General features: G+C 50.7%; 1 protein-coding gene across 2 annotated transcripts in view; it reads right to left on the bottom strand.

The window, feature by feature from the left end:
* RASSF5 (Ras association domain family member 5) overlaps positions 1–25,232 on the bottom strand; it is an 81,016-nt gene extending 55,784 nt beyond the window's left edge. The window contains exon 1 of one of the 2 annotated variants that reach the window (XM_012459296.2): positions 24,707–25,232. In XM_012459296.2, the coding sequence (XP_012314719.1) occupies positions 24,707–25,160 (454 nt within the window). In that variant the 5' untranslated portion in view covers positions 25,161–25,232. The remainder of the gene's footprint in view (positions 1–24,706) is intronic. The other variant, XM_012459297.3, reaches the window with a different exon arrangement.
* Between the last annotated feature and the right edge of the window lie 2,395 nt (positions 25,233–27,627).

Here is a 27,627-nt window from a genome sequence, read left to right as displayed (position 1 = left end):
AGGCTCAAGTGATCCTCCCACCTCAGTATCCTGAGTAGCTAGGCCTACAGGTACATGCCACCATGCCCAGTTGATTTTTGTTGTTGTTTTTGAAACAGGGTCTCTCTATGTTGCCTAGGCAGGTCTCAAACTCCGGGTCCCAAGTGATCCTCCCACTTCAGCTTCCCAAAGTGCCGAGATTACAGGCATGATTCATTGTGCCCACCCTGGGCTTTAGGACTTAAATGTATCATTTTTGGGGAAAGCCCAGTTCAATCCACAACACAGACCCTGGGCCATATTAGGAACACAGAGCCCTTAGGCCCAAACAGATGGTGGTTTCTAGTGGAAACCTCCTCCAGAGATCACAGTGGGCTGTCAGGACAGGACAGGGAGGCTAGAGAGTGGTAAACTGAGGCCAAGACCATCTGCCTACCTCTACCAGGCCTGTTCCTGGCCTTCACAGCCCCGGAAGGTTACTGCCAAGGTCACCACCTCAAACATGGCCCAGAGGCCATGGTGGCCTATGCTTGGAGACGGCATGACTTCTTTCACTTTAGCCCTGAAGAGGTAAAGCCAGCAGGTGGAAGTACATATGAGTTCCACAGCTAGGGAGACTGTTTCTCCAAACTTCAGAAGCTGCAAGCATCCCCTTAATCCCCAGGGCTGCCAATGTTAGTTTTTGCCCCACCCCAGTGGCCAAATGCACACACACACACAGAGGCACACACATGCGTCCTCTGCCATGTGGCTGCATGGCCCGAGTGGCTGTTTTCTGAACCAGAAAATGGGTATGTTGATAAGAACTTATTCCTTTGATAAGAAACCCTTAAGGCCTCTTCACCCCAGAGTTGCATGCAAGATAGAGAGACAACAGACCCCTCCACTTAACTCTCCCCCTCCTCCAGCCCAGGCCAAGACGGGGGTGAGGGCAGGGCAGGCACTGAGGCTACTGAGCCCGGATGACAGCAGACCTCCCAGCCTCTCCAGTGGTCAGTCCCAGGTCAGTGAACAGCAGCTTCTCACTCTGCATGGACAAAGCAACTTCTGATGCCTGAGGGGAAGCAGGACAGCTATGCCCATTCTCGGAACACCCCCAGGCCTTTTTGAAGAAAGCCAATCTCACAGTAAACCTTCCCACCTGCTTCCCCACTCTCCCTGAGGACCAGCAGCCTGGCTGTGCTATGATGTCATGGAAAGAGAATGGACTTTGAAGAAGGTGTGGCCTCCAGACCCTGCTCAGTTAGCTCTGTGACCCTGGGTAAGTTATGAACTTCTCTGACCATTAATTTTCTCTACTGTAAAATAGGAATCATAATAGCCAGTTCCTAGGGCTGCCATGGAGATCAAATGGGGTTCCTGATGTCAAGAACTATATAGATGCCCTGGAAGGTGGAGGCTTCCAGTTAAGAGTTAATGATCCCAGTGTGGTGGCTCACACCTGTAATCCTAGCACTTTGGGAGGCTGAAGCGGGCAGATCACAAGGTCAGGAGTTTGAGACCAGCCTGACCAACATGGTGAAACCCCATCTCTACTACAAATACAAAAATTAGCCGGGCGTGGTGGCGCGCGCCTGTCATCCCAGCTCCTTGGGAGGCTGAGGCAGGAGAATCGCTTGAATCCGGGAGGCAGAGGTTGCAGTGAGCTGAGATCGTGCCACTGCACTCCATCTCAAATATAAAAAGTAACACTCTATCTCAAAAAAATAAAAAATAAAAAAAATTTTTAAAAACAGAGTTAATGATCCATCCCCTGCCCTCTCCTTCTACTGCTCTGCTTTGTGGATTCCTGAGTCGCACCAACCTTACTCCTATAGTTATTTCTGAAACAAGCACACAAATCACTTTTAGTTTAAAGATAATTTTGTTCTTAGGCACTACAGGGAAATCTGAAAAAAATAATATGCATTGGAAAATTATAATTTACCAAAGTTTTAAGAAGGCAGGTGTAAAGGGAGTTCTGATCCTCTTGAACAAATCGGTGGGGACTGTCGCCATGTCATAGTCCCTGACTTCACTCCCTTCTCAAGGGAATTCTCCTTTAAGAATCCCCCATTTTTGCACTGGGGGTTGCCCCACCGGAGCCTCTGGGCTGGACCAGCTATGGCAGCTCCAAGACCACCCAGAGAGGGTCTCCAGCACCCTCCGTGCACAGACCACCCCAGAGCAGCTCCACCACCTGCAGTGCCCTGCACCCTCACCCTGCAGCCTCTACCCTGCCAGCTCCCCCAGCTAGGACATCCCTCTCAACCTGGCCCCATTATGTCCCTTCAGATTCAGGCTCTCATACAATAGACACAGTCGTTCCCACTGCGACCTCATCGCCCACTCCAGATCTCCTCGGCTCAGTTCCTGAATGCGACCCTTTCCGCAGCCCTTTGCTCTGGGCTCTGCTCCGAGTTTGGGAAGCCCATTCGCTAGCAAGCATTCAGAAAGGGACTACGACAGATTGGTTGAGTGAATAAAGGAAGGAATGGTTCTCTGCCTCTTGCTGAAGTGGAGGGACCAGAGTGTGAGTGCTGATCTGACCCCAGGCCAGTGTCCTTACAGCTGCTGGCCTCAGTTTCCTCATCTGTTAAATGGAGATGATAGGAGTACAGTTGCTGAATTAAATGAAGAAGTTATGTAAATAACAACACAACACTTGCTACACACTAAGAGATCAGTAATATTAGCTTTTCTTCTTACCTTGCTAACGTCTAAGTCTCTCTGGCCCCTGGTCACAGCATCAGACATCCTTATCTCGAAAGCCCATCTGTGCACATCCCAACAGTGTCCACTGACCTTCCTCCAGACCAACTGGAGGCACGTCGCAATCCTAAGGTAAAGGTCTTGATCATCCTCAGACCTTCCACGGCTCCCCTGTGAGCAAGGGAAGCCCCAGGGCTCAGTTCGCTACAGCGGGGAGGGGCTAGGTGTACTTGGAGTCTGTGAGGGGCAACGCTGGCCCACCTCACAGAGAAACCTCTGCCGGCCCCCTGGGGGGTCCCTCCTCCCTGCCTTTCTACTTAACCTCTCCTCCAACATTTGAACTTCTAAAATCTCCCTCTAGTTTTAGAAAAGAAAATTGTTAACCAAAGTTGATAACTTCCAGTATTAAAGAGGACGTGGGGAAATGAGAAGGTAGTACCTTACTGGTGGCATCAATTTCCTGCAGGAATTTATTCTGAGTGTGTATTTACTCATATCTAAATTTATCATCACTAAATGTTCATCACATAGTTGTTAATGCAACAAAATGCTAGAAATACTCCCATATCCATCTACAAAAGACTAGTTATAATTACATTTTAAAACGGAATACTATGTAGCCATTATATAAGATAATGCATATCAATATTGGTCAGTATGAAAATATGTCCACAGCATATGTATGAAAAGGGAAAAAGGTTGTGTTTTACGATTTCAATTATATAAAATCTACACACACATATATATACATTATGCAGAGAGAGGTCTGGAAGGCAGATCACATGTTTGCTCAGAGTGACGGGATTTCAAGTGCTTTATAGTTTCTAAATTGTTTAAATTTTTAGAATGAAATTTTTTTTTTTTTTTTGAGACAGAGTCTCACTCTTGTTGCCCAGGCTGGAGTGCAATGGCGCAGTCTCGGCTCACTGCAACCTCTGCCTCCCGGGTTCAAGTGATTCTTCTGCCTCAGCCTCCCGAGTAGCTGGGATTATAGGCATGCGCCATCACACCTGGCCAATTTTTGTATTTTTAATAGAGACAGGGTTTCTCCATGTTGGTCAGGCTGGTCTCAAACTCTTGACCTCAGGTGATCTGCCTGCCTCGACCTCCCAAAGTGCCGGGACTACAAGCGTGAGCCACCTCGCCCGGCAATGTTTTCTTTACTAATGGAAAAACGCCACAAAAAGGGAAGAAAGAAAAATCAGGTACCCACATTGTGATGCAACAGGAACCATTACTCTCTACCCACAATGCACCAGGTATTCTACATGCATTATTTCATATAATCCATACTATGACTGTGCGGTGTGTGTTTCTACCCCAATTTTTAATTTACTGTATTTATTTTTTTGAGACAGGGTCTCACTCTGCCACCCAGGCTGGAGTGCAGTGACGTGAACATGACTCACTGCAGACTTGACCTCCCAGGCTCAAGTAGTCCTCCCACTGAGTAGCCGGGATTACAGGCACACACCACCACACCTGGCTAATTTTTAAATTTTTTGTAGAGATGAGGTTTCATCATGTTGTTCGGGCTGGTCTCAAACTCCTGGCCTCAAGTCATCTCCCTGCCTTGTACCCCCAAAGTACTGGGATTACAGGTGTGAGCCACTGTGCCTGGCTACCACTAATTTTTTAAAAATAGACTCTTTTGGAACAATGTTGGTTCACAGTAAAATTGAGCAGGAAATACAGAGAGTTCCTTTATGCCCCCTGCCCCTACATAGGCTCAGCTTCCTCTGTTATCAGCATCCCCCACCAGAGTGGTACATTTGTCACAACTGATGAATCCACACCGTCGCATCGTTATCCCAGAGTCCACAGTTTACATCAGGTTCAGTCTTGGTGCTATACGTTCTCCGGCTGTGGACATACACACGCCATTATAGCACCAGACAGAGGAGTTTCACTGCCCTGAAAACCCCCTGTGCTCTTCCTCTCTAACCCTGGCAATCCCTGATCTTTTAACTGTTTCCACAGATTTATCTTTTCCAGAATATCATATAGTTGGAATCATAAGGTACGTAGCCAATATTCAGATTGGCTCGTTCACTTAGTACTGTGCATTCACTTAGTTTTATCTCCCTGTCTTTTATTTTTTTTTTTTGAATTTAAAAAAGTTGTGGGTACATAGTAGATGTACATATATTTATGAGGCTTCTTGTCTTTTCATGGCTTGACAGCTCATTTCTTCTCATTGGTGAATAACATTCCAGTATCTGGATGACCATAGTTATCTCTTCACCTACCCAAGGACATCTTGGTTGCTTCGAAGTTTTGGCAACTCTGAATAAAGTTGCTATAAACATTCACGTGCAGATTTTTTGTGGACATAAGTCTTTAACTCATTGGGTCTATTCCTATTTTAGAGATGGGAAAATTGAGACTTGAAGAGTGAAATGACCTGTTGGCAGCCTCGTAGCTGGTGAGTGGCAGGGTGGAGAGTGAAGACGCACCATTCCTGGCTGCTCCTCAACAGCCCATTCCTCAGCACTGTCCCCTCCGCTTGCTCCTGGTCCCCGACTCTACACTGCTTGAGACCAGGAATGGGCTTCACTGGGGATGGGAGTTAGGGTGGCCCAAGGCTAGAAAGAGCGTGGGTTGAAGGGATTTGGGCAAGGAGTGTTTTTCCTCTGTCCTAGCAGGGAGCAGGGAGAGTGCCCCCCACCCCCCCGGGGCCTCTGCCTTGTCTTTGGAGGGCCTGGGATGTGCCACTTCACAGCTCTCCTCTCAGCTAAACCAAGCCACTTGGCCTTGGAGGCTTCCAGCATCCTGGGGGGTTCTGAAGCCACCCATACTGTCTGCCTGCTCTGAACTGGTCCTCCATCCATGACCCCTTTGTCTCTGGGACACCACATCTGGGAGACTTGGAACTACCCAGACAGCAGACAGAGGTTCTTGTCCTGAGCTCTCAGGACAGCTTCACCAGAGAGGCCAGCTCTGCAGCCAAGGTCAGGCTCCACAAGGCAGCAGGCTCTCAGTCGCCCCCACTCAAAGAGGCCCAGTCTCTCCAAACCCACTCCCTACGACAGCAAAATGGACACCAAGTTCCCAGCACCAGCTGCCTCACAGATGAGTACCAGAGTGCATCTACTTATCAGCCATACATCAGAAATCCTTACCCAGACTGCGTGATCCCTTGAAACACACTGCTTAACACACGTGGTAGAGGCCTTAGAGAATGGGTAGAAAAGATGGGACACTCGGTTGGGCGCTGGGGCGTGGAAAGACTCTGGACTCTGGAGTCACATGAATCAGGGTTTGAACCTGAGCCCTCCCTCTAACTGAGTATGAGACACCTGGACAATTAGCCTCAGTTATATATGGAATTTACTTAGCCTCGATTTCCTCAACTGCAAATGGTGGTGGTAATACCTTTCTCGCCAGCAAATTTGTTGCCAAAATTAGAGAGAAGTATGTGAAGCATCCAACCGTGCCTGGCATATGGTAGGTGCTCAATAAATGGCCGCTGTCAATTTCAACACTATGAGAAGTCCAAGTCCACCCAGCTTCCTGTTGACTCGCCAGCCAAAACCCTCTCAATGTTCAGATCCTGGTCTAATGCATTAGGGTGAGAGGAATTGTGCAACTTTCCTGCTCCTCTAAGTTCCTCCCACCTGCTCCCACCTCCCTCCAACTTCTGCCTTTAATGGGTCCAGAGGAGTAAAGCAGGGGCTGGAAGGATAGGTCATGTTGGTGAGTGGGAGAGACTGTGATAGTCAAGCCTGGAGGTCTGCAGTCGTTGCCAAAATCAACACGACCTATATGTTTTTCAAACTCCTGGCTAAACTCCTAGTGAGGCTGGCGGCAAGGGAATGGAAACTCCCCACTCCAAGGGTCAGGCAGCCAGCTCAGGACATCTGCAACCTTATGTTTGCAGGAAGACATGCGAACCCCAGCGCTCTTGAGACCACTTACTGTAGTTCCTTGTTTTAGAGGACAGACCACCCTGGGGGTATTCAGCATCCCCTGCCCAGCCCAGCCCAGGGGACCTGGAGGCACACAACTCTTCCCTCCCTCCCTCCACACAACCCTAGCCCCAACTGCAACACACACACACACACACACACACAGCCAGAAAGCAAGCCAGGAAGCAAACAGGAAAGGTCAATGTCATGGTAAGACGAGTGAACCTAGAACTCTAAGGTCAGAGGTGGCCAGCCCCTCGCGTGGACAGGCAAGGTGGGCAGCTGACGCGGAGGGGCTGCTGTCTCTGTGGGAAGAGCCAAGAGGGATGCGCCTGAGCACGCTCCAGTTTGGCTCAGATGCTGAGTTCCCATGTGAAATAGTGGGTTGGGGTGGAGGGCTTTATGGAGGCAGGCTCCTCCAAGGCTGGCCGAGGAGGGAAAGTGCTGGAGAGGTGGGGTGAAGCTGGGAGCCTCTGCTGAACTGAGGCACAGGGAAGAGAACCACAGACTACCCCAAAAGATCATCCTTTACTCTCTTCCAAAATGACCGTATGGGTTTTCTGTGTGGCAGGGCTGGGTGGGGTTGACATATACTTTTGAGCAACCATTTGGTACTAAAGGGAAAGGCAAAAGATCTGCTCGGATGTTGCTCAGAGACCAAAGCAGATCCTAAAATTCTCTGTGGCCCCTCAAGGTAGCGCACGCCTGCAATCCCTGCGCTGTGAGAGGCTGAGGCAGGAGGATTGCTTGAGGCTGGAATTTGGGACCAGCCTGGGCAAATAGTAAGACCCCATCTCTACAAAATAATTAAAACCTTTGTTGTGGGGGGCAGGGTGGGCACGTGCCTATAGTCCCAGCTACTCAGGTGGGTGAGGTGAGAGGATGGCTTGAACCCAGGAATTCAAGCTTGTAGCGAGCTATGATTGGTCCATGGCACTCCAGTCTGGGCGACAGAGTGAGACCCTGTCTCTAACAAAAACAAACAAACAAACAAACAAACAAACACATTCTTTCTGGAACCTGGATCCCTGGATCTAATGTATCAATGATATATTCTCCAAGCCACACTCCCAGGCAGCCTGGATGTGTCCCCTGTGCCCTCCTTCCAAACACACCCAGCCTGCCTGGCAGAAGCTGGGCGTCCCGGCTGGCCCGCAGGGGCAGCATCCTGTCTCACGTGGGTGGGTGTGCCTCTCGGGCAGGCACATTAATCATCCATCTCCAACACAACCACGCATCCCTAAGCTGAAAACACCAACAAAAGGAAGGTACCGTGGCCAGGCCAGGCTGGGCGTGCTGAGGTGGGAGTGTCTTGGGAGGAGTGGGTAGAGGAAGCGAGGGCAGGACAGTTCATAACAAGTTCAGACAAATGATGCAGGAATTAAGAGCAGCGCCTGCCACACACCCAGGACCCCGGCACCTTTTCCACGTGGCCTGTTTCCCACCACTTTGTTCTTTGCGGGTGCTAAAGCCTGAAGCATGTCCCCACTCTGCCCTGTGTGTGTGTGTGTGTATTATAAACACATTTAATAGGGTTGAGTCATTTTTAACAATCCATGCTTCAACTTTAGACTGTATTAACTGATTCTCTGCTAGGACAATGTGACAGCTCTCCTTCCAATCACTTCTGCCCCATCCCCTGATGTTTTTATATATATACACATATATATATGTGTGTGTGTGTGTGTGTATATACATATACATATATATACATATACATATATATACACAGAGAGAGAGAGAGAGAGAGAGAGAGAGAGAGAGAGAGAGACAGAGACAGAGACAGAGAATGCACTTTTTTTCTTTTTTTTTTTAAGATGGAGTTTTGCTCTGTCACCCAGGCTGGAGTGCAGTGGTGCAATCTCGGGTCACTGCAACCTCCACCACCCGGGTTCAAGCAATTTCCCTGCCCCAGCCCCCTGAGTAGCTGGGACTACAGGCACGCATCACCACACCCAGCTGTTTTTTTTTTTTTTTTTTTTTGTATTTTAGTAGAGATGGGGTTTCACCATGTGGCCAAGATGGTCTCAATCTCCTGACCTTGTGATCTGCCTGCCTCAGCCTCCCAAAGTGCTGGGATTACAGGTGTAAATCACCGTGCCTGGCCAGTTTTGTTTTGTTTTTTTTTTAGGCAGAGTCTTGTTCTGTCGCCCAGGCTGGAGTGCAGTGGTGCAATCTCAGCTCTCACTGCAACCTCCACCTCCTGGTTTCAAGCGATTCTCCTGCCTCAGCCTCCCGAATAGCTAGGACTACAGGTGCCCAGCATGCCCAGCTAATTTTTGTATTTTTAGTAGAGGTAGGGTTTCACCATGTTGGCCAGGCTAGTCTTGAACTCCTGACCTCAGGTGGTCTGCCCACATCAGCTTTCCAAAGTGCTGGGATTACAGGCATGTGCCACTGCGCCCAGCATATATTTTTTTACACTTGGAATGTTTATAACATTTTTGTTGTTTTAACCATTGCCCACTGTTGTCTAAAATTAGCCTTACTTTTAAATGGATCCAGGCTTCTTACAATAGCTCAACTATTTTAAATTTTAATTTTAATCCATTTTTGGCTTGACTACATTGTAGGGGATTGTTCGTATTTTTTATATACATTATGTTTCCTGATGATGCTCTCTGTCCCTTGAAGAGATGCACCTCTGTTTGGCGGACCTTCTTATACCACGGCACTGTGGCCTCCTGCAGTACAGCTTGTTGATGTCAGGAGAAAGTGTGGAGGAGCAGAAAGAGGCAGCAAAGTCTGCAATTCCTCAGTGTACATCACAGAGCAGCCCTGAGAATCGCCCCTTAGTCAAGAATGGTAAGAGGCAATCTATTTTGGGAGAAAGGATAAAAGTAAATGGTTTGGGGCAGGGTGCAAGCGTGAGCGAGCCGAAGAGACCTCATTCCTCACGTGCAAGTGAATGTGACAGATTTGTCACCTGGACCCTCCAACACCGTATCGGAGAAGGTCCAAGCTGCATTTGGGGTATGGCCACGCAGAGAGAAGGCCAAAGACATGGCACGGTTTTTGAACAGGGCGATTAAAGTCTGTGTGACCATCAGGACATATTACTCAGAGACACAGAAAGAGACAACTAAACCTGTTTCTATGGTTCCGTCTCCCTCTTCCCACATCCCCCAGCTCCTCACCAGTTGTTCATTTGTGCATGTGTGGTCTGCATTCACTCAACATGTAGCGACCAAGGGCCTGCCAGAGCTCAGCACTGTTACAAAGCACAGGCGGTCACAACCAGGACCCGTGTGACCGGAGAAGGGTATGAAAGGATTCGAGAGAGAGAGAGTTCAGTAAAGATATCTCCTGGTTCGATGATCACCACGGGGAAAAAGAAATCCTATTGCCAGGCCCCTTCAGAAAAGAAAAAACAATTTAAAACACTGTAAGCAGCTGGGCTTAAGGGAATTCAACAAATAGCAACAAGCGTGTGGTATCCAAAGCCAGTGTGGAGCTGCCAAATGCCCTCTCGGTCCCAGCCCCGCTCAGGAGGGGCCCTCCTCTAGGCGCCTGTCACTCTGCTCTGGGTGTAAGAGAGACAAAGCAGCAGAAGTCCCCCAACCCCGGGGCCCCTGAGAACACAGACAGAGTACCCTAGGTGGCTGGCAAAGGCTGTGGGCTCTAGAAGTGAGGGGCGCATATGGAAAGAGGAGGGGAGGGTTGTTTTCATTTGTTTGGTGTTTTTTATTTATTTATTTATTTATTTATTTTTATTTTGTGTGTGTGTGTGTGTGTGTGTGTGTGTGTGTGTGTGTGTGTTTTGAGACGGAGTTTCACTCTTGTTGCCCAGGCTGGAATGCAATGGCACGATCTCGGCTCACTGCAACCTCCGCCTCCCGGGTTCAAGCAATTCTCCTGCCTCAGCCTCCCGAGTAGCTGGGATTACAGTCATGCACCCACACCCGGCTAATTTTGTATTTTTAGTAGAGGTGGGGTTTCTCCATGTTGGTCAGGCTGGTCTCGAACTCCCAACCTCAGGTGATCCACCTGCCTGAGCTTCTCAAAGTGCTGGGATTACAGGCGTGTGCCACTGTGCCAGACCATGTTTTTGTTTTTGAAGCATACATCATCTCTGAGAAGGGGCAAAAGGGTAGCCTAGCCTTGTTAACCTGGAGTATATCCATGGTAGTATCCCACAGACCCCAAAGATAAGGACAGCCAAATAGGATTGCAAGGAGACCTGCCTGGGCAGATGTAAACTGCAGGATGGCAGATGAAGCTTGTGCAGAAGTACAGATATGAATGCACCACAGGTGTGCCCAGTTCTCATGCCAGGAGGTCACAGGAGGCCAGGAGCAGGCAGGTTCAGCCTGTCATGGGACAACCAGGCTACTACATCCAACTGGTTTTTCCACACCTGCTCTGATGTCATTTGCAGCCATTCAAAGTGCCAGTCACCAACTGGGAGAATGCAGACTTTTTTGCAGTGAGAAGGAAAGTAAATAGACTATGTCAGAGCCCCTCTCTACTGGAGACACACAAAGGCTTCTTTACAGCTGCATCGCTGCAGCCAGGACCACCAGAGATTTCTGGAGAGACCCAGGCCTGTTTTCCGCAGACCCCCCCAGCAGCCTTTTAAAATGACATATGACTTGCTCCTTGGTGACATGCTTGCCTAGCTCCTAAAGATACCCGGTGGGCTAATCTAGCTCTGCCTGTTAATTATGTGATGTGGTAAACTCAATGGTAGGAATTTTTCCAGGGAATGTGTTTTTGAATTTGTGGCTCTCCTCTTCTTTCGCCTGGGCAGCCTTCAAACCCTGTCTCTCCCACTGAGATGCAGGCAGCGCACCCTAGCCCGGGAACGATGGAGGAGCAGACGACTGTGCTGCAGGCTGACGGGAGCAGCTATGAAAAGTCTTCCTGGGAGCACTCAGCAACAGTAGCTCCCAATGCAAAGCGTTCTATGCACCAAGCATCGTGTCAACTGCTTGACATTTAATCCAACCCATACCGGGCTGAGGTTGGGATTTCCTGTCCTATCTTATACTTGGAAAAATGAGGCCTAGAGAGGTTAATCTGTAGGAGGAAGGCCCCACAGCCAGAAAGTGGGAAAGTGGGAACTCCATGATTCTGACTCAATGCAGGCCTGGAATCTTGCTCTGTCACCCAGGTTGGGAAGCAGTGGCACGATCTCAGCTCACTGCAACCTCCGCCTCCCGGGTTCAAGCAATTCTCCTGCCTCAGCCTCTGTAGTAGCTGGGATTACAAGTTCCCATCTCCTTGCCCAGCTAATGTTTGTATTTTTAGTAGAGATGGGGTTTGGCCATGTTGGCCAGTGCTGGGATTACAGGCATGAGCCACCGCACCCAGCCACCAAGCCTGTGTTCTTAAATGCCACACTCCAGGCTGCTCATGGAGTCTTGCGAGTGAGATGAGGATATTCCAGATGTCCACAGTCTGCAGTCTGCCTTTTCCATGATCTTCAGCATCCTGTCTTCTCCCTGCCTCTTCAGTCAATTAAGCCCCAGTGCTAACACAAGTTAAGCGAGCCCATCATAGCCACAGTGCAGTATGTGCCCGACCTTAATGCTGCCACTTCAGCCCTGATTGATTTTACTTAAATCTATAACTCCTCGGGCTGAATAGCAAAGGAGCAAGGCAATGATCTGTTGAATAATTCTTAAAGAGAGAGAGGGGGAGGGGAAAGAGAGGATGAGCACCAACAGGCTGGTGAGCATTTAAATTGAGGAACTCGGTGTCCAATTCTCTTCTCAGTGAAGGTCACAGTATGTATTAGGCTATTGATGAGGATAAATTATTCAGGCTGGCTAAGGAGTATCTGTCTCCAAATGGGGATTAGATCTAGTTCAATCAAAATTTCCACTTCTCAAGAGGTAAAGCCTTAATCAGAAAAATCATATTTTTCATAATCAAGATCCTGTTGTTTTTTAAAAACTCTACTTCCAAAAACTTAGCCCAGAGATGGCACTTCATTCTAGTCCCATCCCTGTGACTCATGATGGGGACCTGCCTAGATCCCCACTGATTCTTGAAAGTACCTGAGAGAAGTATAGAGAAAAATGGAGACAGGGACCCTAAGAAACGTATGTATGCTCCAAAGAGTGCCAATGGTTCAAGAGACACAGGTTCCGTCCCGGCCAGATGGCAATGACCTTTCACAAGAGGCCTTACGTGTCTGAGCTGTCTCATCTGTGAAACAGAATAATCCCCTTCCCATTCCCACCACACCAGGATCTGGAGGGAATAGATGATATTAAAAGCAAACAAACGCAAATGCTCCGAGTCTTCAGCAGAGCGCTACAGAAATGGAAGATGCTGTGGACAGCATGAGACAGCAGAAGGAATCCCAGGCTGAAGGCAGGTGCCCAGGGTTCCCGGCCCTGGCACTGGGCATGGGATGACCTCAGATCCCATGATAATTTGGATTACTGTGGTCTCTTGTCTCTCATCTTTCACTCACTGCTCTGCTGTCCAGTTATCTTTCAGGTGACAACTGTTCTCACCCTAATTAGTGCTCAGGAGAGGAATCAGTGACCTAGCCCCTTCCCGAGGCCAGGGGTCCTGTCCAGCTGTGCTCTGCCCAGTAGCCTCCAGCCCCATGCAGCTTTCACCTTCACTAACTCTGCAGGTGAGAAGCCTTTGCCTGGGAAGCGTCACTGCTCCCAGGTCCTCACAAGGCTGACTCAGCAGCTCGGCAGGGTCTGAAGGGCTAGAGGATAAGCAGAATGGAAAACAGTGGCCATCCTAGGTACCCATATTCTGCCAGCTCAGGGACGCTGATGAAGACGACCACTTGGCCCTAATTCTCAGCCAACAAAAAGTTGTTAAAATCCAACACCAACTCAAGGCATCTGAAACAGGCGGACCGCGTCGTCCTTTGAATCTGGCACCCGATCTTTTGTCCCTAAGGAGTCAGGAGGGGCAAGGAGTGGTGCTGAGCTCAGCACTAACTAACAGGCTGCCAGAAGGATCCCGTACTCCTTTTCCATGGGAAAGGCCAGTAGCAGAGGCCTCTGAACCCCAGCACCCCCAACCAGATTGGCTTGGACCTACCCCGAGCCCTCCGGGCCTCGATGCGGAACCTCTGCAGGATCTGGTGCCTTTTGGAGACTGAGCGGCTCTTCGGGAGCCTGCAGAAGAGCCGCTGGAGCTGAGCAGTGACAGTCCCAAAGCAGGCAGTGGTGGCCTTCTCCTCCTGGCCCTCGGTCATCTCCGCGCAGGAGATCAATAGCTTTTCTCCAGGCTTGGCGTCAGGGGTGGAGTGTCGGGTCGGGGAGGGCTCTGGGGCGGGCCCCGGGCCTCGCATGACCCGGACAGTCACCTGGGCCCTCAGGCTCTGGCACCCGCACCAACTGACCGATGCCTTCTCTCTCCCCACTGAGGTCCCTTCCCCTCCTCCTCCCCCAACGGAAAACTTTCTATTCCTGGGGCTTTTGGCTTGATAAGATAAAAATACCCCCACCAAACAGGCTGCAGGGAAGAGCCTGCCCCAAGCCTCACTTCTCAGTCTGCAAGTCTGAAAATCAATGTCTCCAAAGTTTCCGACGACAGAAGTGATCGGTTACCTCACACCACGTGCCCGGCCCAGGAGCTCGTTAATGGATTTCTTTGGGGATGGTGGATTAATAATGCTTCACCAGCTGTACAGGCTCCTAGGGGACAAACTGGGGCTAATTCACATCCTCCCATCCTAAGCCCAGGGTGGGGGAAGGGCCCATCAGGAGGTGGTGTTGCTTTAAGAGTGTCCGGCCATTCATTTATCTGAGACCAGATACCCGAGCAGAAAAGGATGTGACCCTATGAGTGTAGGGTGGTGAAAAAAGAATTCTCTTGCAAAAGGGCGGAAATGCCCCAAAACAGTACTCACGGGGTGTTCCTTCACTCTGACTCCCAGAAGCTGCCAAGCCCTAGTAGAAAAGTTCTGGGAGACCCTGTTGCCCAGTCCAAGACAGAAGACTGGCACCAGACAGGCAGCAGAGCCTTCCAGAAAAGCCACTAGAGAGCGGTGCCCCTCCCAGCTAATTTTTATATTTTTTGTAGAGTTGGGGTCGCACCACGTTCCCCAGGCTGGTCTTGACTCCTGGACTCAAGGGATCATCCTGCCTCAATCTCCCAAAGTGCTGGGATTACAGGCATGAAGCCACCATCCCCAGCAAGGACACCTGTCCCTTAACCAGGGAAAATGCACCGCAGAGGACTCACACACTTGCAGACTCTCTGGTGGAGGATGGACTTACGTCTGTGCTCGGGTCAATGTTAGGTCCAGGAAGTCAACACTCAGGAGTGCAGGCAGATATGTCATTCCCTGTGCACTCGCAACCACCAACCTCTGGCCCAATTCCTTTGTGCCATCATCTTCCCCCAGGCCAAAGAGAATGCTGAAGTGCATCCCAAAGGCCACATCCTTGGGCTTACTCAGAGAAGGAATTGTTGGTGGAACAAATGTAAGCTACACTCTGGTCCTCCAACGAGGCTCCCCATCACCTGCCACCCTCCTAGAAAATCGGACCAGGTCTCCATTTCAGTCACCCTGGACTACAGAGGGCCTCCACCCACACTATGGGGAGGGGGCTTAGCAATACACACACATTGTTTATAAGTAAATTCTTTAATATAGAAACCCCCAAAATGCCACCGTTCCTCAGTTTTGGACCGGTTCTTTCTCCCTGATGCTTCCTTGGGGAGAAGGGAACTGCCTGTGGCCTTCATGATGGCCTCTCTAGTTCACCAAGAATCTCTGGACCAGAAGAAGGGCATAAGCAGGTCCAGGTCCTGAAGTGATACCTGGGACCATTAAGCAAGGGGTAGGAGCCAAGTTCCTTGCCCCACCTCAACTCTGGTCCTTGCACCCAAGATCTCCAAGAGGGCCCAGGAATTCCCGCCTGGCTGAGCACGGAAAAGGGCTCATTCCCATTCCTGCTCTCAAAGAAGAGAGCATGGGGCTTCTGGGGAAACTTTAAAATATGTATCACGGCTGGGCATGGTGGCTCACTTCTGTAATCCCAGCACTTTGGAGGCCGAGGCGGACAGATCATGAGGTCAGGAGATCGAGAACATCCTGGCTAAGGTGGTGAAATCCCACCTCTACTAAAAATACAAAAAAATTAGCTGGGCGTGGTGGCACGCATCTGTAGTCCCAGCTACTTGGGAGGCTGAGGCAGGAGAATTGCTTGAACCTGAGAGGCAGAGGTTGCAGTGAGCTGAGATTGCACCATTGCATTCCAGCCTGGGCAACAGAGCGAGACTCCATTTCAAAAAAAAAAAAATGAGTCACGTGTAATGGGGGGAAATCCCTTGCAAATGCCCCGTTTGGGCTGGAGAATATGCTGATCTCACTTCTCTTTTCTCCTTATCACTGAGCTTTTCTTTGACGGGTCAAGCCATTGGGAAAGACAGCAGGAAAGAACTGGCAGAGTCTGGAGATGGGGCTTTAGGAAGCTCTAGGATCTTCATTCCTGACCCTTGGAAAACTAAATAGGTGGTCTGGGAGGAGCACTACCTAGTGGCAGGAGAATGCTTGCAATGACCTCTTGCTGTCTCTGACATCTAAGCCGTGACTCAACGACCTCCATGCTGAAGGAGAGCCCAGCCAAGGCCCAGCATAATTTGAAGCAACGGCCTTCACCATCTCAATTGCTGGGGTACAATATATGATCACCCTATTTTATATAAAGGTACCTCCAGATTGCTTTTAAAAAAACACTCATCACCAGGATAGACATTCACGGACAACATGCTCAACCCTTTCTCTCAAAACTCTCAAGTTACAGCTAGAATCTGTTGTTCCATTTGAATAATAAGGCATCTCTGAAGTTTTATTTTTTGAGGGGGGGTGTTTAATACTTTCTTCAGATGTTTAAAAAAAAACCCACATAATTGTTTCAGCAGAAACCATGAAGTCTCCAACTTCCATTCAACTTGGATGGAAAAAACAGCCTGCTGCAAGTCAGCAAGAGAAGTAAGCAATGGTACCTGTTTCCAAATGAGAGACAGACCTGGAGGAATACACAGAGTCAGAGCTGGGTTGGGGGTGAAGGTTTCCCAAGATGTACTGTTTCTCATGGGGCCACATCACTGCCTGAGATTAGAACCAGAGGTCCATTAGGCGACCTCAGTTTATCGTCCAGTCCCCATCCATCTCTTCTTCACCCTAGCTGTCCTCTCTAGGATCTCACAGGGTTTTTTTGTTTTTGTTTTTGTTTTGAGACAGAGTCTTGCTCTGCTGCCCAGGCTAGAGTGCAGTGGCACAATCTCGGCTCACTGCAACCTCCACCTCCTGGGTTCAAGTGATTGTCCTGCCTCAGCCTCCAGAAGAGCTAGGATTACAGGCATGCGCCACCACATCCAGCTAATTTTTTTGTAGTTTTAGTAGAGACGAGGTTTCACCAGGTTGGCCAGGCTGGTCTCGAACTCCTGACCTCAGGTGATCCACCTGCCTCAGCCTCCCAAAGTGCTGGGACTACAGACCTGAGCCACTGAGCCTGGCAGATTCAATCTGTTAATTTCACTTAGGTTCCTGGCTAGTCCTGTGTCATGAACTCTGAGAGCTTGGCCATGGCAAGAAGGAGGAGTGAACAGAAAAAGATCTTCTACCTGCATTTCCACGTCCACCCCCTGCACACACTGAACACCTACGAGGTGAGGTGGGAGGGGGAGAGACACACTTGTTGCTTCATCTTAGGATTTAGGAAAACTTCACCCTTTATCTAAAGAGCTCTTGATTTACACATGCTGATAGCAATTTAGAAACTGATTGTTGAAAATTGGCTTAAGTGGAGCCAACTCTCAATTGTCCGGCACCAGCTGATTCTCTAGCATGAATGTGGCTCACTTTTTTGGACATTTCAGCATTCACTGGCAGAAGGGCGGCAGATAATAAGTAAACTCAACTAACTTGTGTTATCAATGATGTTAGCCTACGTCAAAATCCCATGCTGGGTTCTGGTGCTGGTTTTGCTACTAAGGATCTGGGTTATCTTAGTGAAGTCATGTGACCTCCCCGAATGCGCTGTTCCCTCATCTATGAGACGGCCCATGATTAAATCAGCCCTGCCGCCCTCACGAGAGAACTCCAAACCTGACAGAGGCAGTTCCCATGGAACGGCTTTCGTGACAGCCAAGTGCAATGGAAGTTATTTTTACTCCCACGATTTCTTTGCCATTCTGAACTCTTCCTATACCACGTGAATATTGTCATTCTGGCAGGTTCACAGAATGCCAGCTTTGCGTCTTCAGCAAACACAATGATAATTCTTTTCCAGATCTAGCATCCAGTAGAAACAAAACATAAAAGGATTTTTAAAAAAAAAAATAAGAACATCACTCTTCTTTTTGGCTTGACTTTCATGAACCTGGAGTCTAATTTCTTAAAGGTCCACGTAAGCCAAGTTTTAATTTCCTAGCAGCCCCAGCCAATGGCCACTGCAGACATCTAAATAAGACCTGCCCTACTCTGGAGATATGTTTTTTCAAAAAACAGGAATGGGGAGCAGAGGGAGCAGAACACAAGCCCTCCACCGAAGAATAAACCTGTCACAGGTAAATGTCATACTCAGCCATCCACCCACCTGCCCAGTGTCACACCACAATGAATATACTACAGTTCCCAACACCACCCCTCTTATAGACCCTCGGCACGGACATCTTGCACTCCCCTCAACCCTCCACCCCATGCCCTCAAATGGGGCCAGGGCATTCATTATAGGTAGGAAAATCCCAAAGAAAATCTTGGAACCTGCTACAATTCTCAGGGGTCACCAGACCCCTCAGCCAAAGTGGGGCATTCTCCCCTGGGAGGCTGGAGACATGCTACGATGCCAGGAGGGACCCCACTGCTCTTCCTCCTTCCTCTCCAAAAAGGGCAAAAAAAGAGAATCGAACCTCAAAGATTTCCTGATGAGTACATCTCTCACAAACCTTTGTGTACGCTAGGAACCACAGGCACGCTACAACAGGCCCGGCACGGCCTTGGGGGTCACTTCAGCCAAAGACTACATCATGGAGAGTTCTTAGGGTCCACCAGGCTCGGCCCAGGTCTCCTTATCAAGGTTATGTACTTCAGAAAATACCCAAATGTCACTTCCCCAGGTCTGAGTCAAGATAGTCTTGACCTTGGGGTGGGGCAACCCGAGACTGCTTCCAAGCCTGGACCTTATTCCACTTAAACCAGTGCCCCCAGGAAACCCAGCCTTCTGCCTGGTCTAACATCATCACCTCCACCCCTAAGCCCCCAAACTGGCTCTTCTTTCCTTCTGACCCTGAGAACCAGCCTGGAACATGTGGAAAGAGGCTTGCCAAAACTCTTGGAAAAAAACTGAAAATGACTAAATGCAAAACCATCTCCCCAGTCAGGCCTGGCCTTCCCAGCTGCTGCCAGCCCTTCCCCACCCAGCCATGGAGAGACAGAACAGAGCTCTGCAGGAGGGGCAGGTGCCCAGAGTCAGCAGAGACCGAGCGAGACCCTGCGGGGAGGCAGAAAGCTTCCTGCCACCAGCACAGACCCAGGTCTGCAAGCTCGTGAGAAGGAGATCGCACCAGCTGGTGCTGACTGAGCCCCGGAACATGGTTCCCTCAGAAGGGCTGGGTGTGGGGAACCTGCATGCTTTGTATACCCACAAATACTTATCCACCCAAGAAGACTCACCTTGCCATCTAAGGAATGCGAACAGGAAGGGCATTCTGGTGAGGCTAGAGATGTTTTTACAGGTTCCTCAGCAGCCTTCATAGTAAGCCTGGGTAGGGCAAGAATGCCAGCAGATGCCCTCCATGGGGAAACTGAGGAATGAGGGGTAGTTGTGGGAGCCAGAGAGAGCCCTGTGGGAGAACACTGGGGTGCAGGAGCTGGGACCCACCCATGGCCATCCCATCTCAGGTAGCTGTCTCTCACACAGAGGTGCTGGCTACAAAGCCCAAAGTGCGGGAAATGGCTTGAAGACCTTAGGTGGCACCAAAGCCTTGAAGACCTGTCAGAATGAGGCCTACCTGAGAGAGTCCAACTGTACCACTGTCCTCGGCAAAGTCAGCAGGTAACTCCTGGCCAGGTAACTCTTTTTTTTTTTTTTGAGATGGGGTTTCGCTCTTGCTGCCCAGGCTGGAGTGCAATGGCACGATCTCGGCTCACCACAACCTCCACCTCCCAGGTTCAAGCAATTCTCCTGCCTCAGCCTCCTGAGTAGCTGGGATTACAGGCATGTGTCACCACACCCACCTAATTTTTTATATTTTTAGTAGAGACGGGGGTTTCTCCACGTTGCTCAGGCTGGTCTCGAACTCGCAACCTCAGGTGATCTGCCCGCCTCAGCCTCCCAATGTGCTGAGATTACAGGTGTGAGCCACCACACCCGGCCAGAGTCGCTCCCTTTCAGTGTGAGTTAAGCATGAAGCTATTTTGAGCATGAATATAGCAGCGGGCATGAAAACACTTTGGGCTCTTCAGAGAAAAGGCACTACTGACATGCAAAGAATTCTTCTTGTGCCCATTCTCAGACCTGGGTGAGCCTGGCAGCAGCTTCTCCCGAGCCTCTGGCTCCTGACCTGCATATACTTCACAGGAGGTGGCTCCCTAACAGGATAAATTCACTCTCCCACCCAGGCAGGGCCCATGGGACTGGGCTGGGGGCTGTCTTTTCTTTGTCACTCAGGGACTACCTACCAGGCTTGGCACAGGCTGCTTCACCAGTAGAATTGGGGAGAAGAGAGGGGATATCAGACCAAACCCTCAATGCCGCATCCTCAGTGATGTCAATTCACTTCCACCTAATAACCCCGCAGGATCAGCAGGCAAACACACATGTTCATTACCAAGTCTAATTAGGCTGGCAGACAAGTGGCATTAATCATTTTTGACTGTACCTGGGATTCAAGCCCCCTACACTCCATAATCAGAAAATTTCATGCTCTGATGAATAGTGGGGAAAATTAAGCCCACATTTAATCCTTTCACTTTCATCTTTTGATAAGACAGGAAGCCGGGAGGAGAGGAAAAAATGGGCTGCAGCGTGGGGAGCTGAGAAGGCCTCTGAAAGCATTCCAGGCTCTTTCCCTGGCCCCTAACACACACATCCTCCAATAGGACCTCACCCAACAAGACCCCAGTTAGAGTCGGGGGTAGGAGGGGGCTTGGAGTGAGGGATCCCCACAATCTTTAACAACAAAATATCCATTTCTGTGCTTCATTTTCTTAAACTCTAAAGCCAAACACGGGCCTAAATCAAGGAAAACACACACCACACACTCAGTGCTGCTGGGTGCACAAATACCTTCCAAATGCCCAAGGTAAATAAATACAGAAGCTGCCAGAACAACACAGGACAATTTCCAAGAGGCCTGACATGAAGACCTTTCTCTGCTACAGGAAGAGTCAATGCAGCATCTGAGGACTGTCAGGCAGGTGGTTCCAGCTGTGCAGAAAGTGCAAAAAGTGCAGAAAGTGGAGTTGAACCCAGCCGATAGCGCAGCAGCGAGACTAGAGAGACCAGACTAGATATCAGCCATTCTCAACAAGAATAGTCCCGGTGCCCTTCCCTGAGGGCTGCATGGCAGGGCCTTGTATTCACAGCGTCATTAAAATCTATCACAGAGTGGGGAGGTTCGAAATGACAAGCCCCAGGCAGGGCCTCCCTTTCAACCATGTAATTCCAATCACTTAACACTTCACAGCTCTGAATAACCCCCACTCTGGAGAGAGCCTCTGACTCCAGGAGCAGACAGGTGGCATTCGCTGACAACGGCCGTGGTGTGTCTAAGCACCTCCAGGAGGGTTTGAGTCAGACTTAGGTTTCTCCAAGTGCCAGACCATCCCCTGGTCCCGGATAGCTCACGTAGCCACCAAAATGAGATGACAGGTAAAAGGCCACCTCCATGCACCTTTTACAGAAGGAACAGTAAGGGACAGAATCTGTAAGGAAAAGTCCTTACAAAGGGCAGCCAGTGAGTTTCTCTGGTTATTTGCTGTTGACCATTCCCTCCTAGAATGCTAGAAATGGATTCTCACCGTCACCACCACCCCCATCCCCACCCCGAAACACCCACGTGCACTCACACTACCTTTCTTTCTCTCTGTGTCTTTCCACAGATTCCCACTGGATTTCCTTCTCTATCTAACAACTATGATGAAATATGAATGCTAGAAATTCATATTGACCCTGAACTTCCCTGTTCACAAATCCAGCATTCGCCAGAGCTTGGTTACAGATCTTGAAGTAGGGTAAGCTTGGGTTAGATGAACTTTTGCTAAAAAGGTAGACAGACAGAGGGAAGAGTGTTTCCAAAATGCTTTCCTTACTAAAAGTCCCTTCTGCCAACGTGGTTCCCACCCAGCGTCAGCCTCCTGTGAAGACAGATGTCATTCACAAACCCACTGCCCTTCTGCTTGTTTCCAAGGGCAGGGATATTTAATAGCACAAACAAGCCATCACTCTCGTCAGTCACTGCATAGTGAGACCCTGCTATGTGCCTGGCACTCTGCTGGGTGCAAGAAACACAAAGACAAGGAGCCAATGCCTTCGTGGCCCCTAAGCCAGGCACTGAAGGGTCTCCTTAGCCACAGCAGGACCTTGGGTAGGAGTGGCATTCCTAGAGGACACCTAATAGCCAAATTTTCTGGGATGCCTATGGCAGTCACTTCCCCACTGAGCTCAGCAACCAGGCAGAGTTTGCAAATTGTTCTCACTGCTTAGAAAGGTGATCCTAGGAGGTGTCACGAGCCCAGACTAGTTGTTACAGCTGTTGGACGGGAGGTGACAATAATATTCATATTGAATTAAAGATTTGTATTGCATTTTGCTAGGCCCTGTTCTGAGTGCCTTATGGATATTAATCCATTTAATTCTCACATTAACAAGACAAAGTAGGTAATATCATTTTTTTTTTAAACAAGGAATCAGAACACAGAGATGTCCAGAGGTCACATGGGGACTAAGTGGTAGTCAGGATTCAAACCCAGGGCTCTGGTTCCAGTCTATACTCTTCATTACTGCGTACTATGGCGTTTTAAAAGTCCTCCTTCTGACTGTTGCTTTTCAAAACGAACACAAACAAAGCAACCCCGCCATGGAATCAGACCTTCAACTTAAAGATGCTCAGCGTGTTTGGCCCTCTGTGCGTCCACCTGCCAGCCCTCATCTACACATCAGAACATTTCTCAACTTTTGCCATCCAGCCATAGGTTCACAATTAGTTAAATATTAATAATGACAAACAGAGACTTTCTGTAACCCTCGATTCCAGTTTGGCTTCCTCTCCAGTGTTCAGACATCGATAGTATTAAACCAACTATGCGGGGACCGTGAGAACCCAGGAAAGTGAAATGACCTGGCCAACCACACACAGTCAGAGGTACTGCCTGGGGGGCCTGGATCTTCCTGCCACTAGAAACGATGTATGACTTAATCAAAGGAGATCGACGATTCTGATGTGACACGAGAATAAATTCATTTAATTGTGGAGTATCACACACAGGCACATGCAAACACACACAAATGCACCATTATCACTAAACCAAAAAAAAAAAAGAAATGACAAAACTGTGCAAAATCTTAGTCCCCCAAAGTCTAAATACAAACTAGAATGCCGATGAAGCAGATTTCCTGGGATTCCAGCTGTAATAAAACCCATCGTAGTGGGGTTCCTGCCTCTCTCCCTGTGTGTAGGGTTGTTGGACGCAGTAAGGGAATCTTGACACTGCAAAAGCTGCCGACATGTCCAAAGGCAAGTTGCATTGGATTCTACTGCAGGCAAAGGCATTTACTGAGGGACAGCAGCCCCTCTACCGGCAACATATACCCCTACACACCTTTGCTCCCTCCTTCTTAATTAGTACCCGAACCGGGGGTTCTAGTGGAGGAGGAAAGAGCAGCACCCACTTGCCCTTCCAATCTTTCCCTTCCACTTGACCCAGGCTTAGAGTCTGAGCCCTGTTTCCCTGCAGCCAGCTGTAGTGGGTGGCGCACTGAGCAGCCTTGGCTGCAGACTGCAGGCAGAAGAAAGGTAGGGTTTTCCTGACGTGGAAATCGCTGCTGCTGCCCAACGCTGCAGTCGGATGGGAGATGTGAGGCTGCTGTCATGGGGGAAGGGCCTTTGCTGAAAGATGCAAACCACAATCCATTTCCAGAGATGCTTGTTAGAGGCTGTGCCATTGTCTGTGCTTTGGGCTTCAGATATTTGAAATATCCATGTAAACACATGAACACATGGCTATGGATAGCCTTTGCTAAACACACAAGAGCAAATACCAGGGCGGGGGTGGAGGGTGGACATCTATTAAAGGCGTACATGCCCCTAACTGTAGGAGGAGAAAAATAATAAACCCCCAAGAAGACTGAAGATTGGCTCAGAAAATCTACGCACCGGGGGCCCCAGTGTTTTCTGGCTTTCAGAAGAGCCTGGCTCAGGAGGTGACTGGAGGACCCTGAGAGCTGGGGAGAGGAAGGGACCCTGTCAGGAGTTGAGTAATGTTAGAGCATGATGACGGGGTCAGGAACCCAGGAGGAGGAGTGAGGGGGAGGGAGGGGACAGCCAAACATCGGAGCACAGTCCAGAGGTTTGAGGGGCCAGAGGCGAAAGGCAGGAGGGGTCACGAGTTCAGGGTGACTTCAGGCTCTCTTCAGCCTCACAGCCTGCCTTTATCCAAAGCCTAACTAGGTCTCTTCCCTGTCCCAATAGGTCCCCCTGGAGGAGAGGTCTGAGCTTGTACCATAGGAGAACAAACAAGCGTTTTGTCATTAACCCTAATAAGCCAGGGTCAACCGCTCATCTCAACAGCAGCCTCATGATCCACTCCCAAGAACTCACAACAAAAGCATGAGGATGCACAGGTAGATGACATAATGACCTTGCCGCCGAGGCCATCACCCCACACCACACAACCTGCGTGCAAGTGTGTGCGCGCGCGCGCGTGTGTGTGTGTAGGGCTGAGGCACGCACCTGTCAGGAGACAGGTATCTGTTAAATACCGCATAACCATACCGAGGCAGTGGGCAGGCGCTAAAGGATACCGGCCAGGGAACCAAGGAGCGGAGTGTTCCCAGAGGTTACCTCCTTATGGTCGGGGCTCCCCTGGAGCCAGAGAGGGTAATGGCCCCTCCCTCCCTGCCCCAGGGCCCTCGCAGTCCTTCGCCCCCAGACTGCGGTGTCCCCGCGCGCCCCTCCCCTGCCCTCACACTTACAAGCGCAGCGCAGCGCCTGCCGCAGCACCTCTCGTCCGCACAGGTCACACCAGCCGGGGCCGACCGGCAGCACCAATTCGGCGAAGCGGTGCCCCTCGCCTCGCTCAGCCGGGACGCGGGGATCCTGAGGCTGCTCGAAGATGCTCCGCACGTCGCGGGGTCGCGCTCCAGGGCGCCGCCGCAGTCTCTGCTGCAGTCCAGGCCGGAGCGGGCGAGCGGGTCGGGAGGCCCGGGGTGGGGGCTCCAGGTTCCCCCGGGCAGCCCTCCGGGCGCTGCGCCCCTCATGCGCCCCGGGCGCAGTGGAGAGGGGCGCCGGGACGCAGCGGCGCGAGGACCGGTCGTGGGGCGGCGGCGGCGGCTCCGGGCCGCTCAGGGTCTGCAGATAGCGCGGCGGCTCGGGATCCAAGAGTAACGGGTACGGGCGCTGCCCGACAGCCGGGGACGCCATGGCCATGCCCGGCTGGTGGCTGCGGCTTCGGCAGCGGCGGCTTCGGCAACAGCGATACTCCCGAGCCGGCCCCGAGAGAAGGGGCGGCCCCACACCAGCGCGCTTTTAAAGGGACCGCAGACTGCTGGGCGGGGCGGGGGCGGGGCGGGGGCGTGGCGATTCGCAGTGGCAGGAAGGAAGACCCGAGGGAACCCCCAACTGACAGAGGGGTAGGGTAGGTGCGGGGCGACGTCTGCGCGACTGTGGAACTGGGGGCGTCTTCACTGGGAGCAGCTGCAGGATTCCGCATAGGAGCGCCTCGGCACTGTAGAGTTCAGATGGCGCATTTCTGCTGGGGGCCCTCGGCCTTCAGCCCTGCCTCTTACCCCGGGGATCGCTCTCCCCAACACCAGGTCCGCGCCACCCCCCGCACCCCCACGCGCCCCGAGAGGGAGCAGGTCGGAGGAAAAGGCTTGGGAACTGGCTGGATGGGGTCGGAGGAGGTCCCTCCGTCTAGGCGTCCGCCCGCCCCCCTCCCGCTGATCGGGCTGACTGCGGGCGGTGCTCCTCCGCCCTTCCATTCTCCGCTGGGCGCCGCCCGCCGCCCCCTCTAAAGCCGAGCTCCACGTGGATCGGGATTGCCCCGCGCGCGCTCCCGCAGCCGTTCCTGGTCCCATGGCTGGACCGCAGGAAGTCGCCAGCGCAGCTGGGGCTGGCAGAGCTGTCCACGTGAGACTTTTGCTCTCATTGGATTTCCCCTCCCTTCGCAGCCCTGCCGGGTAAGGAATTCCTCTTTCCCGGAAGACTGGGGGCCCCCGATTGAGAGAACACTCGCGCGCCCCAACGGTTGGGGGAGTTTTGTCTTCCTTAGCCAACCCTCCACTCCCCACAGCTGCTCGAATAATTACTGTGGAGATACCAGTTCCCCTAAATGCCCTACTTGGTACCTGGTATGGACGGTTCACTCGTGGGACCCAAAGAGAGAACTCCTTTCTCCCAGCACTTTGTCCCATGGATTTGCTTCATGGACCCCTGTCTGGTTTAATGCTCTGTGGTCACCATCTTGAAAGTCACTTTTTGAACAAAGGGCTGGGCGTTTTCTTGTTGCACTGGTTCCCACAAATTATGTGGTTGCTCCCACAGACAGGCACCTTTGCCCATGGAAACTGGCCCATCTCATGAATAAAGAGGACTCCTGGAACTCTGAACCTGGGCCGGGGCCCTCTCTAGCCCCAATTTCCTTAACTGTACATTGGACTGGAGGTGGTGAGACAGCTGAGTGGTAATGTGGGCACTTGCCAGCTCTGTCACTCCGACTCAGTGATCGCAGGTTTCCTCTTAAAACACCGGTTCGGTCTGGTCCGTCTAGCATTGTTACTCTTTGGAAGAATAGTCAAAGTTACTCTTTGGAAGAATAGTCAAAATTCTTCTGGATCTGGTCTCTCCCTTCTCTTCCCAGGCCAGAGATGGGTCTCCCCCTAGTGCTTCCTAGGGGAATCTTCACTTTTGCTTTTTGTTTTTCCCTTGGAGGTAATTCCTAAAATTTCCAGAGTCCAGTGACCAGGGAATTCCCAGCCAGCTTTGCTCCATGCCTTCTCCCTCGTGGTACTCACGGTCCTCTGCCTCCCGAATCTGTAGCAGAGGAGACGTTCCTGGGGTTCTGGGGCTCACCAGAGGCCGGAGCTCACCCTACGAGGTGGTTTCTGAGGAATGACCCATAGGACAGGTCAACCCCACAGTGCTACCAAACAGAGGAGCTCCGATGAGGGAGAAGGTGTGTGAGCCACAGGCCACTCCCTCTGCCCCACTTCTTCCCTACATTTCCTCTTCCCTCTCCTAACCTTGCTTTTGCTATATCAAACCTTGGTATGCATCAGTCACCTGGATTATTTAAGCCCAATTAAGATTATTGGGCTCCATCCCCAAAGTTTCAGAATCTATAGGTCTGGGGCTGGGGTTTGAGAGGGCTCACTTTTAGCAAGTTCCCAGGTGTTGATGCTATAGATCCAGGGCCCCCACCTGGAAAACCATTGCTCCAGGTCTCAGGTGGTGATAAGAGAATGGGCTTCCCTGTTCCTCCTCCCCAGGATGAGTGTACTTCAGTGGACATGACAGAGAAAATCCCAATGGGGGCTATTCCTGAATACTTTCTGCTAAAGGTATAAAAGGGAAAATATAATTTGCCTTTGTGTTCTCTTATTTTAATCTCCCACTTTTTCTGCAAGCACTTCTCTTGGGGTTGTTGCAGAAACCTGTATTCCTTATGAATATTTGCTGTGTCCACACTCTGTTACCCGTCTCCACACACTTGAGACTCATTCCCTCCTAGGAATGCAGTGGGTGGGTGAGGTCCTGGGCATGGACCCAGCTTGAGCTCTGAGTGACAGCCTGGTGGGGCAAGAAGCAGCAGAGATCTGACAACAGGTGCATCCCTGGAAGATCGGTTTTGAAATGCCATTTGTGAAATAATTGCTAACAGTCTCCATCTCTGTCC

This window comes from Aotus nancymaae, unplaced genomic scaffold, assembly GCF_030222135.1.
Source record: "Aotus nancymaae isolate 86718 unplaced genomic scaffold, 86718_ANA_hifiasm-v0.15.2.pri h1tg000039l, whole genome shotgun sequence".
NCBI classification, from domain to species: Eukaryota; Metazoa; Chordata; class Mammalia; order Primates; family Aotidae; genus Aotus; species Aotus nancymaae.
The sequence above is the reverse complement of the archived record's forward strand: the minus strand, read 5'-3'. Positions and strand labels throughout refer to the sequence as shown.